This window comes from Brachionichthys hirsutus, chromosome 12 (assembly GCF_040956055.1).
Source record: "Brachionichthys hirsutus isolate HB-005 chromosome 12, CSIRO-AGI_Bhir_v1, whole genome shotgun sequence".
NCBI lineage: Eukaryota > Metazoa > Chordata > Actinopteri > Lophiiformes > Brachionichthyidae > Brachionichthys > Brachionichthys hirsutus.
The window spans coordinates 8,375,630-8,392,768 of NC_090908.1; the positions used below are offsets into that span (position 1 = coordinate 8,375,630).

The window sequence follows — 17,139 nt, forward strand, 5'->3', positions numbered from 1 at the left end:
TTTGAACAGTTGGGGCAGGACAATGTGTGTGTGCGCGCACTGCCCACACACACACGCACACACACACACACACAGCATTGAGGAAATAAAAATCTGTGGAGTCTTCATTTATCAAGTCATTTCTTTCACGTTTCCCACCGCAGCAATTGGCGATAAGGACACCGCGCAGGATGGATCCGGAGAGGAGCCAAGGGAAGGCCGCTACGCAATCCTGTTGAACGTGGACATCGATGCCACAGCGAAGGATGGGCCGTCTCCGCTCGGCTGTCCTCGTCCTCCTGCTGGCCCTGAGCGCCGTGTCTCCGGCCTCCGTGGGTAACCACCCCGAGGATTACACGGACGAGGCGGAGCGCAGCGCCAGCGACAACATGGTCTTCGACGACTACCGGGGGAAGGGCTGCGTGGACGACAGTGGCTTCGTCTACAAGCTCGGGGAGCGCTTCTACCCGGGACACTCGAACTGCCCGTGCGTGTGCACGGAGGACGGGCCGGTGTGCGACCAGCCCGAGTGCCCCAGACTTCACCCAAAGTGCACCAAAGTGGAGCACAATGGATGCTGCCCCGAGTGCAAGGAGGTTAAAAACTTTTGCGAGTACCGGGGGAAAACGTATAAAATACTGGAAGAATTCAAGGTAAGATCACGAATCCAGCCCGAATCCTGCTTTGAATGATTCCCCCCTTATTTTATTTATTTAAAGAGGTAATCAATATATATGCACTGTTGTAAGAATGATTGGGATTTCCCACCATTGATTTACATTTGCGAGTATAATGATAAAGGTGCTATAAACCACCAGTCAGTCACTGGCAGGATGTCAAGATGACACTGAGGCGCCCATCTCCTGTGTTTGGGTTATTTATTGTCACTAACGTCCTTACTGTACTTGAGATAATCCTAAAACAAAGAACTATTTTGGTGTGAAAACGCTGCTTAATGTGAAGAGAGGCCAGTCGCAACTGTCTCGAGGAATGCTGCATCCAGCAATAGGCCTGTTTTGTTTGTGCAACTTGTTGACAAAAGCCACCTGATATTTATCGTTTAATGGACTGCCAAAAACAACTCAACAGCCGCGCTGACATGCTGCTGGACTGGCGGTGGGTGGGGGGGGGTCGGGTTAGAGAGGCTTTTTGTTCGTGTGAGTATAAATGGGTTCTTGGCATGCTGTAAAAGTGTCATGAAAATGTGTTTATTGTCCAAGGGCACAAAGATGGCTGCCTCCCAATTGAATATTCACCCGGCGCTACTGAAGTGGCAGATGCTACGACTGTATTTTAATGCTTTGATTTGTGGACTCTGAGTCATTGCTGGCAGATTCCGATTCCCTCTGTCTCCTGTAATGGAAGCAATGTTTTTACCCATCAGACCAAAGTCTCGGCGGAGCATGACAGCGGCGTCTGACTTAAAATGACGCCATGAGAATGACAACTATACGGTCTGTGTTTAAACTGCTGCTGCCGCCCAAGAGGAGAGCTTCCAGATTCAGATTCGTCAGAAGTGGATTGAGATATAAAGCTGACACAATGGAGCTCAATCATAGCAACAATGGAGCTCTTTCGATAATCATGTCTCTGCCAAATATATCAGTGACCAGTTAGGATTATGGCATCTTTTACACGGCGTGTCAAACGCTGCAAACCTTCAATGGAGAACTGGATGAAGACATTTGAATATACGTGGTGATTTTAACAAAGATTATCAAGGGATGAATTCAGGTGAAGAATCAGGGCTGTTTTCTGGTATTTCATAATTCCTCTTTATTTATAAAAACGCTCTTTCTTCCTACAGAGATATTTACATGTATTGATGAGTTCCTTTTCACGAAAATAGCCACCGGGTTTACCCCAGTTTTAAATATTGGATTGACAAACCGAGAACGTCTGTTTGTCATCAGTTCATTCCGTTTATATTCCTCTCTTCTTAAACCTCTGTTCTACACTTAGTTTGAAATGATGATCAGCCAAGAACGGCATGAGGCCATAATTTAGAAAGGATTGTCAAGTTATGATTAGTATTTTCTGTGGCAGATCAGCATATTTTTTTGTCAGTATTATTAACCTCTAGATAGATCAAACGATGAGTAAATCCATATAAGTAACCAATAAAAAAGACACACACTGTTCCATTGGTAAGAAAATATATGATTCATGAATACAAACATTCACTTTTACAAAATCTCATCGGAATTTCATGGAAAGTTTCTGTCAATATTGCTCAGTTTCATGCTTGTAAATCTATTTAGTAAGTAAATCCATCTCTGATTCTTGCAACGTAAAAAAACACTGCCATTTGATGCTTCAAGATTTACAAAGTTACATAAGACATAAAAATATACATTTGAACTATTTTGTGCTAAAATGCTTTAGCGACACAACTAAGGTCAAAAAGGCCCACGTCATATTAACCCTTATGTTCAGGATGCGTTCATCTTCAAAACCAGCAACGTCAACATAAAACAACTAGACTGCTACAATATTCTGTATATAGAGCCAATTATGGTGTGGTTTAGCTCTCTGAATTAAATCCTGCCGATAATAAGATTAAATTGCTTTTTGTTTTTGTTCACTTGGAGGCAGTGCATCAAGCTGTGAACACGTCGGTGCAATATCACCAATCAGCATCCATTTGAACATGTGGTTCCGAAGAATCCAAGTCGTATATTCACTCTCTTTTGGCTCCATGTTTTCGTACATCTGCCAGCCCCTAGTTTATTCTTCAGACTCCATCTAAAGGTCATGGCTATCTGTGTGTTGTTGGGTTAGGCGCTGGTATACAATTAGTTCAGCAGAGCTTTTATGCTAAACTGACGTCTGATGCAAGCGATGATGACTGCAGCCTGTAATTAGCTGAAAGATGCTAAAATGTTCTGCAGAGCTGAAAGAAATGATATTTCTTTGAGATTGTATCACTTGGAGTTGGAGCAACCCTTACACATTGAATCATTCAGCCAATAATCAATAGGAAAGTCGTGAATGACACAGGTTCAAAGTTTGGAAACTTAAAGTCTGAATTCTACTTCAAGTGAGTTTTATCTAAAAATGAGAAAGTGACTATCGTATATTTGTAATCAGTGCAAAGAAAAAATAGTATATCATTGTTTGCTTTTCTTTACCTGCCATGAAAGGCTTCAAGGCTTCAGCAGAATATCTTACATTGCTCAATAGAACATATTGACGATCATCTTGTTCTAAGGAACGGCAGGCTACTGATTGGTGTGTTTGTGTGTCAGACGGCATTGGGATGCAAGACCACATATTTTGTCAAGGCTGCCTTGAGTGCATGAGAGCTCACAGTTTGATGTGAGATCAAGTCCATCAATAGTGCACCTCACTTTCCTGCTAACCTTGGTGGAGGGCCCAGAGAGGGGAGGTCAATTCTCCGTACATGAGATAACCCCCCCCCCCCTCGCATTTCTCTCTTATTGATCATCTCAGTAAAATTGTCACACGACAGAAAAAAGGAGAGAGAGAATCTGCTGTGCAGGATGGTCCCTCTCCTCCGTCTCAGACCGCACATACAACTCAAATGTTTCAGTCCACATCCCACGGGAGGGTTAAGCCTCTCCATTGAGGACATGAAAGCTTCGGAAACCCACAGAGATCAAGAAAATCAAAGGTCGTCAGTGTTTGTAATACAGACCCCTGTTTAGAGATGCCGAACAGATAACCTTTGGTGTGGGCCTCATTGGCATTTACTTTGTGGTGGTGGTGTCGGCGTGTGAGCGCTCGCGTTTTTATTCAGTAGCAGTTGATGGAGAAGAAAGGCAATCAGTGCTTTTCAGTATGACTACAGGAGGGATGCGTTCAGGTTAGCGCCTCTGAGATGCTTGGATGTGTACATTTAAATGGCGAATTGATCAAAGCTGTTGTTTGCAGTTCGGTACCACCCAATGATTCATTTTCCAGTTTCCTCACGCCAAAAATCCCATCATGCAATAAATTGGTCAAAAGAGCTGCAATGCTAAGGCAGCATGTCATTTATTAAATACAGTATATAAATTGGACGTGTTGCCCTATGAGAGAGTCACGCCACTCAACCTTAGTAGGTGTTTCACCTACAGGGTTCCCCGTCAGATGAGGAAGGGACCAGTCCGCCCAGCGTGGCTGCCAGCATGCCTCAGGCCTCAGCCCAGCTGCAATCAAGAACCAGGAGCTATAGGGTGAGTTCAGATCCCAGATCAACAGTCTAGGGCTGGGATGTGAACTCAAATGTCCCATTCGTGCTTCCTGCAAATCCCCCTTGGAAGGGGAGATGCAGAGTTCAAAAGGGGGGAGGACAACGATGAAAGTAATTAATTGCTAAACATGCAAACATGATCTTAATTTAAATTCTATTCTATTATTATTTTCACAAATCCCTTTTATCAAGGAAGGCATTTATCTATTCAGTGCATGGCGATTACCGTAAGTTTGAATAGTTTAGACACATGAAAGATGTTTCTATCGTCGTATTTCTCTTTCGGCTCGTCCCGTCCAGGGTCGCCACAGAATATCAAGCTTCTCCACTTCACCCTGTCCTTTGCATTTAAGATGCATCTAAAAGATACTAATATTTTTTTAAATAGTTTTCAGTGTTTTCTGTCAACACAATACAGTACATGGCTGCAGAAATTAAGCAGCATAATTGTAGAAATATATTAGATTCACACTTCAGGATAAAACAAACAGTCATGCAAAAACAAGGAGCTGCCCGTCATGCAACACAACAATAAATAGAAACTATACATTTCAGCTCTGACAGCTATGAGACAAAACAGCTCCAAAAAAAATGGAGCAATTATCGCTCAAATTGATTTTCCTGTCCCGTTTGCCGGAAACAATAATGGACCTAATTAGAAGAAATTACTATCACAAACAATTAGGCCACAAAGAATTTGCAAAGACGAAATTGTTCCTGCTTGAACATCATGGTAATCAGAATAACCTTGTACAGCTCCAAGGACATTTTTTTTATAACCCAGCTCCTCTCATACGCAAGTCCTGCCACCTGTCTCTTTGCTGCATTCCCTGACCACCAGTATTGTATTGTTTCGATTTGGATCGCAGCAGTTTGTCACTCTTGTGCAACAAGAACACAAACAACTGGACCTTGACACTTGCGTCAGAACAGTTCAATAACAGCAAAAATCGACAGGCTGAACGGATGGAAAGATGTTAGGCTCAACTTGGAAAGGTATACCGGTAGTTTGAAATAGCCAAATAATATCAAGAGGGAACAGGAAAAAAAAATGGTCCCAAACCAGGAAAACACAAGGTAGTAAGGAGAAGCATAATGACTGAGGGGAACACACACTGACTAAATACACAGGGAATGAAAGCTGATAAGGGATAGGCAAAACAAATCAGCAATAACAAAGGAAGTAGGTGCACAAGCAAAACATGACATTTAACAAAATTGCATTTCAAATTACAACAGGAAACCACTAAGCCCAAATGCATGACACAGCATTAATTTATACTGTCACCCCAATTCTGTCAATCATACTATATTAACAGCATAGGGGAGGTTCCTGGGACCTCGTTGTGACACCCCAAAGTGTTTTATATCACCACATGAGCCCCGCTGAAGGTTGTTTGACTATGCATAGTGTCCTTACCCCGTCTACATTTCCAAATAAAGAGTGGGACCGGAAAGCATGACAGACGATTCACTCTAACACCCAGCTAAAAAGGAGGCTACAAAGGGAGACGTTTCTTCACCGAAACATCTGGCAGTGTGTTTAAATTTGATGCCGGTGATCCGTGTTCTTTTGTGAGGCAAGGGCCAAAGCATGACTGATCCTTTTCTTGGTAGCGCTCACACAAAAGGATGTACCGAAGGCACCAGATGCCACTGAATGCATTTGAAGAATTCCGCTATATGTCATAAGGAAATGGAGGAGCTGTCTTTTTCAAATGACATTTCAACATATTTGTGCCCAGGAGGCAACTGAACTTGCAGGCTTCTGTGTGAGCTGCAAGCACAGGCCAGTCTGACAGGGTAACCAAGAGATTGATGGCACTTCTGATTTGAAAGGACGTTGTAATAGTGAATAAAATTAGTGTCTCTTATTCCTTTATTTTTGTATTTTGGGTTTTTTAGTAAAACAACCCAGATAATTATTTAGACCATTTTTGTACAGAATATCCTCAAATCCAAAATGAACCTAAAGTAATTCCAGTCCTGCAACATAATGGTGAGATAGTTGCACTGGGCAGTAAAGTTATAGAAATAGAAAAGCACTGGAAAACCAACACACCTTACTTCCCCTCTCACATAAGAATGCATGTGAGGTTCATCTCCACCAATCCTTCTACAAACATATTAAGACATTCAGGTTCATCACATCTAAGAACGCCACTGAAGAGGCGTGCAGTTATAACATTTCCACCTGCATGAGACATAGAAAGTGATTCCTTTTGATTTGATTCAATAATGGAAAGCGGGGTGAAGGGTAGCCTGGGTTGTGGCCTTCCTCCGTCACCTTTCTTCACCTGGCATGGCAGTTCCTTTTTTTTAAAGAGATCATAGAGGAAGGAAGATGTGCTTATTGTAAGGCTCAATGACAAGTTTGTGCATTTGTATGTCTGTAGATATGCAGGTAAATGTGGCAGACACTCATTACTTATAGCTCATTACACTATGTTTAGTTTTTCTCAGTAAATCAGTGTCATTCTTTTTTATCCCCAACAGTGTGTAAACATGGCAAATCGGATTTTAATGAGTCCAGGTGGTTGTTGATGTTGGAGAAAGTAGTTGCAAAATCTGAAAGGTGTGATCGTTGAATGCATTTTGTGTTACAGTAATGAAAACACACTGTGCTCTGTGTGCTTCAGGGGTTTGGGATATGTGAACTTAATATTTCAAAATTGCATTATCAATGTAAAAAGAGCATGTATTAAATTAAAGTAGTACAGCCTGGAAATGAAACTCCTTTGTATGGACTGTGTCTCGATGGCAGCTGACAATTTCTTTTCAATTTGATAATAATGAAAATGAATGTGAGCCCTAAAAAAACAAAAGAAATTCCTCCTGGCCTTCATTTATTTTTTAGAAATACTGATTGCATCGCCTCGAACCACATCAGTAATATATATGTTAAGTATCATGGTAATTTTAATTCAAATGTATTTCTACATTTCACCAGCAGCTAATATTTGAGGCACGCATTTACAGAGAAGACCAAATGAAACGTTTAGCGGACTCAGCCCTTAATCACCAGTTTGTGCTTTAAAGAATACAATGTCTAGTAATCTTCCTGTTTCACCCTATAATGTCACGTGGGTCAAAATGAAAACCATATTTGTGCCATATGGAGACGCTGGTGGGACTGCAGCTGAATATTCACGTTGTCTTGCTTTAGAGAGGAATGTTTGTGCTCTATATTTGGCAGCTCACCAAATATTCTCACCATCCACTCAACTAATTGTCCTGCTCCTTCAAAAAAGAAACTGCGGTTTTACTTATAATTATGTACTTTAAACTAACATGTAATTGACCATTTACTGCTCCCTCAAGGAGAGGGGTGTTATTCTAATTGATTATTTTTAAAAAAAGCCATAAGTTTCAGACGGGTGCTCTTGTGTTGACCCTGGTTTTGTTATGATCATTAGTTGAATGGATGAATGCAGAGACATTTAACGACGCATGTTTACAGCCTGTTTTTTTTTTCTGTTATATTGAGGACATGGTATTTGCATCCAACATCAGGAATTTGGTTTCTCAAATGATTTATCTTTTATTCTTTCAACAATATCCAGGTTTATGATTTCTGCATCAATGCAGAACTGTCTGACTCCCCCACATCCAGCCTCTTAGTTCTGTTCCAACTGAGCTCTTTTTTTGTATTTATAAAGGAGTGCCTTTATTTGTTTCTGTCTGCGGGGACACTGCAGCATTCTGCTTTTAGTTTATCAATTTTATCCGCATTAATAAAAGATGAGTGCGCCAATAGTTTCTGATTTTAGAGTTCGTTACTTGCTCTTATATCTCTTCAGAAAACTGCTCAGACAGCTCACAGAGTTCAAATGTGACCATCAGACAGGTTCAAGAGTTGGCCCTGAATAATTCTTAGAGATTTATTTTAGTATTCTTCACTGTTTGGAAATAAAGTTGGTTCAGCACCAATCACCAGTTCGTGGGAATAAAACAGGAAGGCTTAAAGAATAACAAAATGAGTCTTCCTCCTCGTGGTTAGACTTTGTGACACTACTCAAAGGTTTATTGAGTTATTTTTTGAATGGTCTCTGCTCTGATCCTCGGATGTGGTTCAATGTTTTAACTCCACATGGTTTAAAAACAAATCAAATTCTGCAGATTGTGTAGCTTCAGGATGCAAGGCCACAATCAGATAATGGATTATGCATTTACTGTATGCTGCTTTTTACTGACCCTGCCCCCGCCCTCTTAGTGTTGATCCTATTCAATTTGCTGCTGCAGCGCACCCAGAGCCTATAAATTCCCATGAAAAAAATGAAACACACAAAACAAACAAAAAAAGCAAGCCTGACCTTTTTCTCATTGTGACACTTAATATATCCTGCCAGAATTAGCTGTTAAAAGTCATATTCAAGCATTGCGTATTATCACAGAGAATTTGGACTGCATATTGAGAAAATAATAATTCTATATAAAAAATAGGTTGGCATTAGAGGAATAGCCTTAGTCGTCTTCAGAGGAAGATAAGGTGAGAGGAGTTATGTCATCAGTGAGTTTTAGAACTGCTTATAGACTATTGAACAGAACCAGGCCAGCTATTGTCTCATTTTTTAGTCTTCATGCTAAGCTAAGCTAACTAACCTCCACCTCCAACTGTATATAGTTTGCAAAGTTGAGTCAATCTCCTCAGTCATCCGCCGGTTAAGCTATTCCTTCATAGCAATATACAGTCAACAACAATATTATACACCGAAAAGTAAAGTATTTTTTCGTTTAGTCACTGCAGTGTCATTCGAGCAGCAATATTTTTCTCATGAATAAGGTGGTTTTGAATATAAATTTAGAATCATTTAAAAAAAAATTGAATGCTGCAATTTAGATGTCAAATAACTCTCCCAGTTTATTATGACTCATCTGAGCCATTTTATTTGGCTGCAGTCGCTACACTTCATAAATTGCTCCACCAACCTAGAGAAATCAATATTTTATCGAATGCAAACTGAAAGACGGTTATCAAATATGAAACGAGGGTAACCCCCCCCCTTTGGATTAGTGCAGAGTGTGCCGTCGCTGACAGAGCAGACCCAATGCCAGGCCCTTGAAGACTTTTTACTATGATGAGCATGAACTAAATCTAATATGATGCACAATTGACCTTTTGCGATCTGGAAACAGTTTGTATTTTTCCACTCCATGTAATTGCATCACAGTTCATTTTCCGGTCAAGAGACGTTGTTAAGGTTGAGTCAACTAAGAGGCAGCAGCAGCACAGAGCCGCATAGCGCTGATTTACATGTTGCAGAGGTGGTAAAATAGGCCCCTGGGCTGTTTCCTGACGTAGACGGCAGCAGAATGCACCAAAATACTAAATATTGTGCGCTTGACTCTCTTATTAGTTCTTTCTTTCTGCAGGTGCTGTTTAAGAGACAAGCAGCCGAATAATGCTGGGTTTGTGAATAATTAATTACATTGCTTATTTGTGAAGGTGGCATGAAAGGAATATAATAGGAACATTTTAATTGGGAGAGAGAAAAAAAAAGAATCAAAAGGCCAAAAAATACTGAAGCAGGCTGGTTCCTCAAATGACCAGCAGTAATCACGGCGAGCAGCAGAAGTGAAGCCTACAGAATCATCTAATATCAGTCCTCTGTTTTCTTCCCTCTCTTCACACAGCCGTCACCCTGTGAGTGGTGCCGCTGCGAACCAAATAATGAGGTGCACTGTGTGGTGTCTGACTGTGCGGTCCCAGAGTGCGTCAACCCTGTGTACGAGCCGGAGCAGTGCTGCCCCATCTGTAAAAACGGTAAACACTCATCTCCTCTGGAACTCGACGCGCACTCTTTAGAAGACATTAAATTTTCATTAAACCAATGATGGCAAGTTTATCTGCAGTGTTACTATTTGATGGGAGTGCCTTTAGTGGATCAGGATGTAATTGATGCTTTATGAATAAAAATTATTACCTTGGGCCCATTGGACACTAATGAGCAGTGCTAGTTTTAATTATAAATGACACACTATGCAGGGTAAACATTAGTCCATTGATTTAAGGCACAGTGGGAGGGAGTAATGGGTCCTCTGAGGCCATGTTATTTCCCAGTGCTCTGACGCCCTTGACACACAGAGCCAATCCCTAAATTAGAAGTAAAGGGTTCCAGTGTTTTATTGGCTATTTACAAGACAAGGTGGGAGACCTCCCTTTGCCAGAACCAATCCTGCAGGATAGATGGAGCTCCCACAGTAAGGACAGCGTTATTCAGACTGGGATGATTGACAGCATCCTGCCCATAGGTAACATGAAATGCAGTCACAAAGGATTTTTTAACTTTGTAGTTGGATTGGAATTCAAGATATTTTGAGAGCTCAAAGTGCTAGCAAAGAAATTTGTTTGTGATCTCAAGAAATAACCTGATAAATAAAGATGTGCTCTCGTGATTACAAGCCTCGTTAGCGCATTGTGCTCTTCTCATTATGTTTAGAGTCACACCAAAAATATAGAGACTGTTTACATGTTTTCCATGTATTTGAAAAGCAAATATCCTGCAATTCCCCCCCTTTATTTTTTCCCTTTCAAGCAGCAGTTGACCTATAAATGTGAAGAAAAGGATTTCGTTTTAGGCGGATGCTCAATGGCTATTTCACCACAGCTACCCACAATTCCTTTAATGCCGTCTCTCCTCCGCCTTATCCCCTTGCATTCTCTCTTTCTTTCATTTCCGCACACAAGCACACACACACTAACAAGGCCGCAGAGGCTGCTCTGAGAGAGAGCTAATCCAGGCTGACAGGACACAGTGACACTCTTGGCATTTCAGGGTAGGCTTGTCGTTTCTAGGCTTCCCAAGTGTGCCTGGTCAGGCAAACGGATAGGTCTCTATGGGAGTGAATGACTAAAGGCTGTGGTAAGAGCAAAATGAAGAATGCCATTTAGTCTTCAATTTTAGCCAAAGGCTTGGGGATTGCGAAGGGAAGACATCCATTTATGAGCTCCACTCAGACATGAAATTAGTGGAAGATGGTCGGGAATCTGTCCTTTACTTCACCTGCTGCAAGCATTTCAAACAGATGAAATCACAATGACCCTTTTAAAATATTCATGTTTAAAGTGCACCAGCCTTTTATGACCAGAGATGGATAATAAGACACATACATGAACGGCAACAGGTGTTAATCTTTAGTTAACACATCATTTAACTAGAAAAGCACCCAGAGAGTGCAGCCCTCAACCGAGCAGCTCATTCCCCCTCATAATTAGATTTACACCGTCCACATGGTGATCTGGATCATCATCAAAAAGTTAACAATTGTTCTTGGTATCTTTATACACCATCCATGAAAAGTAAAAATGAATCGGAGTTTATGTGTACTTTTAACTGATTTTTGAATCCGTAAATGGAGTTTTCAATGCTCAAATTAAATTAGTTTTTACTGACTCCATTCTGGATTCAATCCAGATCAGATGAAATTCAGTGGTGAGATAGAGCTCCCCACCCTACATGACTAAGTCAAATTCCATAAACATTGGCCAATAATCAACCCAGATATTGAGGAACAAATCTTGAAGCTCCATTGACTGCAATGTTACCGAAAATGTCAAACTGATCCATAATCCAGGATCTCTTCTGGATCATTACCAGGAATATTTAATCGTGTTCCTGGTAACATTCCCAACCATTCCTGAAAATTTCATCAAGATCCGTCAAGAACTTTTTGAGTTATCTTGCTAACAGACGGACGGACAAACGGCGGCGATTACATAACCGTGTAAAATATGCATTCAATTCACTCACCAAAAACACAGTCATAAAAGGGTCTGATATGCACTATCAATCCAAATGTCTTCTGGGTCTGATCCAGAAGGTCAGGGAAAAAAAAGATAGAACATTGAAAACCCCATTTACAGATTCAAAAATCAACTCAGATTCACTTTCACTGTCTACATGAACTCACTCGTTTTGAGATACAAAAAGCTTTCGAGTTCTTAATTTGTCCAAAACAGCGAGGGCAGGCCTTTTTTTAAGGGCTAAATTCTTAGTGAGATTTTGCATGCAGCAAATTAACTCCCTTTAATCAAATATTTTGTGATTTTGTGGTTAATACAACTTTGTACTTTGCTTATAATTCACCTAGGTGTGCTTGATCGATGTGCTGCGGGTGTACCCCGCCTCACTACAAGAAGACAGATGGATGTTTGGTCGCTGAACATTTGAGAGTTCAAACTCTTGAGAACTTTTCAGTTCAACATTTCAGGCGTTAACCGTGATAGATGTCTTTCTTATAGAAATTGCAAAATCAATGCTTTTAGCTAGCAAGCTTTTGTTAAAGACTCCCATTAGTAAAATGCAATGTCTCAGGTTGTATCTTTCGCCCTGAGAGCAGCAACAGAGACCAGAAGGCCGAACAATGGAATGCTCAGCCCGTGGAAGTGCTTATCTCTGAGCTCCACATTCACTGAGTCCGACTGATTCAGCTCTAATCTTTATCGTGGATATACTCTGTAAATTCATCAGGGGATACGAGTAATTATATAAATAATGTGTGTGTGGGTGGGGGGGGGGATGCTCGAGAGGTAGACTGAAAATGGTCAGCATTACATCAGCAAGAGGGGATTAAACCATCTGCCGTATCTTATATGTCGGAGAGCTGTCATTTTTGGGGTTTTAAACAGATGTATCACGGAGTAGCAGTGACATCGAGCCGGCGACACTTAGGCAACATATTCAGACTGACATATCCCAAAGATAAGTCACAGTTCCTCGGTAGGTCAGGTTTTATGGGAGCATTCCTTACCTCTAGGGGAGAACCATAATGGAATTTGAGCCAAATAGATTGTAATGACTCCTAATACGGATCGACTCTCGCCGCACTCAATGAAAGAATGATGTACTCGGGCAGTTTTGACACAGGACAAACATGTTCTGACTTTGCTATACTTCAATGACCATGATTTGATCATGGGTGACGGTGTGACCTTCGAACATTGATAGTGTAGCTAAAACTGTGTCCTTGTGGCTCCAAGTCCATCTTGCTATAAACAATCACACTTGGCAGCGGGACCAGTCAAACTCTTCCATCATCAAACGCCGCTGAGTTTGTCCTGTAACCTGTGCCAGCTGTCCAGAGGCAGATCAATGAGAGTTATAAGACTTGGCAGGCAATGCGAATGTCTCCTCTAAGCTAAGATCAAAGAGGTTTTATCAGGTCCAAATAGCGCATGGGACTCAACTCATCCATGCAGAGGGATGGGGGGTACCAGGTAGCCAATAGCCCTCTTTCTCAGTGCCACGTTGATATTTATGGCATTCTCTGCACCTCAGTTTCACTCGTTAACACCACAGGTTATTGATCCAAGTCACAGAGACATCTGGAGCATGCTTATGAAATATAGGGAGTTACTGGCAAATCCCATTTCCCTATCTTTAGGCTATTAACCACTTGGCTAAGGCTGAGTAAAAGTCATTATTGTGGACAAATGATGCTCAGCAGAAGATCAATCAGAACTATTTCCATCTCTGCTTCTTAATCAACTGAGTGGGTGTTTACTTTGTGCAAGCCAATGAGACTTTAGCACAGTTTCCATTGGCCAAAGATTTTGCACTGTGAAACTTTAAATCTGTTCCCTCTCTGCTTCTGGCAGCTCTCTTTCACTCTACTATTTATCATATCACTGTCTTCCACCATTATTGTTTATCCAGTCACTAAACAAATAGCATCTCCCCCCCCAAAAAATGTGACATAAACAGGACCTAATCTCCTGACTGAAATGATGCATTGAAATTTGAATACATGTGCCTTTGTCAACATTTAATTAAGACCAGGATCTATTTTTAAACATATACGCAAGGGTTTTGAGTTGTCAAACATTACCACATTAAAAACACTCAAAGGCCTTTTTCACAGCTGGTATTTACATTTGTCACAGCAGGAAAAGCAGAGGCAGTTAGGAATGAATTTGGACTATTAAAGTGTCCCCAGTTAGCTATCTGGCATTTATAATACTAGACCTATGAAGCAGCTGAAGTAGTTGAGTCTCTGAATTTTTGCGATGGATGAAGGCCTATTTTGTTTGCTTCTCACACAAATTTGATGTTTTGCTAATGAGACAGCAGACACTGTGGCTGTGGGTGGTGCTTTTGATATAGCTGTTATTTATGCAAATTTGGAGCATTGACTGAGGTCAGCTGCAAAAACACAAAGGGAGCCAAGCAGGGGTTATTTATATACCTCTGCAAAGGAGGTTATGATTTTAGCTTGTTTTGTTTGGGAGCAGGTTTCCCATGAATCCTACTGGCACCATTAACATGAAACTTGGTGAAAGGGTGTAGAATGGGCCAAGAAAGTACCCAGTAAATTGTGAAGTGGATGCAAATGAAAATATATTCCTCTTAGAGAGCATCAGTGGGTGAGAAAGCTAGACGGTGAATAGAAAGAGGGCATAGCACTGAATCAAATAATAATGTTCTAATTAGCTGGGGGGCTACAAACCAGGTTGATGTACAAAAATACATTTAATGGCCGAGCTCCTCCTTTGTTGTGATGGTGATGATTTCTTATGCAATCCCTCAGAACAGACCAATCAGCAGAGATAACGCATGCAAGGCCTCCGCAGATTTGCATGCAGCCGTCTCTCCACAATTATATCCAGTGTAAATACAGGCTCTAAAAATTGACTGCATGCAGTTTGACTTTTGCATCGTTAGCCTGTACTAAATCAAATTTGCTGGCAAACCCGTTAAAGCTAATGTGTTTTCAAGAGTAATGAGATATGAGTTGTTGAAACTTAAAGTATATTATAGATAGCCAGATTATAGATAAGCCTTGAATATTGCAGTTTTTAAAGCTCTGAATACTGACAGCGATCTAGAGTTACTGTCCGATGCACTTTAGCTTCTGTTGCTTCACTTCAATTATTACAACTAGTGCAAATCGCTGTGACACATTCTGCCTCCACGAGAGAAATGCATCACACTGAAGCAGGAAAAACAAATTAGATTAATTTTATGTGGTAACAAAATGAATGTAGTGCCTTACCACAAAGGTACCCATTTTATTGATTCCTCCATAACAGATATCAGCCAGGCTGATCTGTCTTTAGCTGCTGAGGAAAACAAACACACAGAAATTAGGGAGACATTTTGACTCCTGATTTGTCCTTTAAATACTTTAGGTGGCGCAGGTGGTTGAGCAGGTTGTCCTATGATCGAAAGGTTGGCGGTTCGATTCCCGGCTCGGGCACATGTGTAAACTGTCGTTGTGTCCTTAGGCAAGACACTTCACCCACATTGCCTGTGTGAATGAGTGGGCGGTTGAATGTTGGTGGGGTCAGGAGGACTGATGGCTGAGATTGGCAGCCTCGCCCCCGTCACCTTACCAAGTATGGGGAGAATGAATAATGTACATACCATGTAAAGCGTCTTTGAGTACCCAGAAAAGCGTTATATAAAATCAATAAAAATCAATACATTATACTTGTCCCTTCTAAAATATGTTTGATTTAGTACCACTGGAAAATCTCTTTTCTATATATATCTGTTACTTCTTACCATTTTAGAAATCAGTATGGCATCTGTGTGTGTATGCATTTTAGAGGAAACCATATCGGAAATTGCTAAAGAGTTCTGTGGCCTTTTCATGCAGACCGAAGTGATTAACACTATCCTCCCTGCTGCCCGTCAAATCAGTTTTCTCTCTCCGTTTCTCTGTCTGTCTCTGTACTCCAGCCTCTCTGTACTGGCAAGCCAGAGCCTGGCACTTTCCTGCTCGCGGCGCATTAGGATGCAAAGCACGCCATGTCGAGGGAGAAGGGGAGACTAACAAAAGCGCTTTAGCGTTGCAAAAACAAGCCCATCGGTGCATGCCCGTGAAAAGATCTGCGCGTCTGCTCTGGCTCTCCTAACTCCCTGAAGCTCTCTCCAACAGTCCACCACCCCTCCAAAAAGTGAAGCTCTCAGGAGAGACATGTCCATTTCTTGTCGTTCTCATTCTTTCTTCCCTGTCTTACTTCAAACCCCCCCTCTTCCTTCTCTTCCCATTGCGGCAGGTCCAAATTGCTTCGCTGGAACGACAATCATCCCAGCTGGAATTGAAGTGAAGGTGGACGACTGCACCATCTGCCGTTGCCACAACGGAGACTGGTGGAAGCCGGCACAGTGCTTGCGGCGGGAGTGCCTCAACGGCCAGTCGTTGTCATAGAGAGACTCCACGGGCGGACGGGGTGGTGGTGGAAAAGCTCAGGCAAGGCCCTGCCTACTGCACCATTTTGTATGATTGACAGGGCAGGAGCACAATTCCTAAGCAACCTGAGACTGCGTTGTATTGACTCATGCTCTCACAAGCTTCAAAAAAAGAAACATTTTGCCACCGGGAAGAAGACGGAACTTGTCCCACAGCTGTTTCCATCCTACAGTTTGAATCATCTTATATATTTTCAGAAGTTTACTTGCTTGACTTTGCTGCTCTCACACAAAACGTTTCTACTCTCCTTGAACTTTTCTTCCCCCTAACTATTTGTAGTGTTGACTTGTTAATGTTGATTTCTGTGTTCGCCCTTCGGCACTCATCCGTCACACTCGCGCAGGTATTGTAAAACAGGAAAAACAAACCGTAAGCACACTTAACTGCACTTTGTTTTTTCATTGCAAAACTTGACATGACAGAAAGCACTGCAAAGGTGTTCTTGAGTTTCACAACTTCACCCTGAGCTTGTTTACAAGATGCACATCATGCATAAATGCCTGTCTTCATAAGACTTCACACTTTTGGGTCGCTGTGGAAATAACTCACCTCTGACACTTACAGGATGCCACTGTCATTTTTATAACCTGCTATGAGTCCCCAAAGCTGAGAATTTACTCGTGAACATACCGTGAATTCCCCATCAAGTGTCTCTGTCGTAGCAACACGGCACACATGCTGCATTAAAACCACAAATTTGGGCAGCCCTTTTCCAGCTTGATTGTCTTTATTGTTTTCTCTCAGAGGTTCATATCCTCCAAAATATCCCC

General features: G+C 41.6%; 1 protein-coding gene across 1 annotated transcript; it reads left to right on the forward strand.

Annotated features, from left to right (window-relative positions):
• Positions 1 to 245: 245 nt before the first annotated feature.
• vwc2l (von Willebrand factor C domain containing 2 like) lies at positions 246 to 16,327 on the forward strand. Its single transcript, XM_068746728.1, has 4 exons — positions 246 to 632; positions 4,059 to 4,157; positions 9,809 to 9,938; positions 16,176 to 16,327. The coding sequence occupies exons 1-4, from the start codon at positions 246 to 248 to the stop codon at positions 16,325 to 16,327; spliced, it is 768 nt and encodes a 255-aa protein (XP_068602829.1).
• The last annotated feature ends 812 nt before the right edge of the window (positions 16,328 to 17,139 follow it).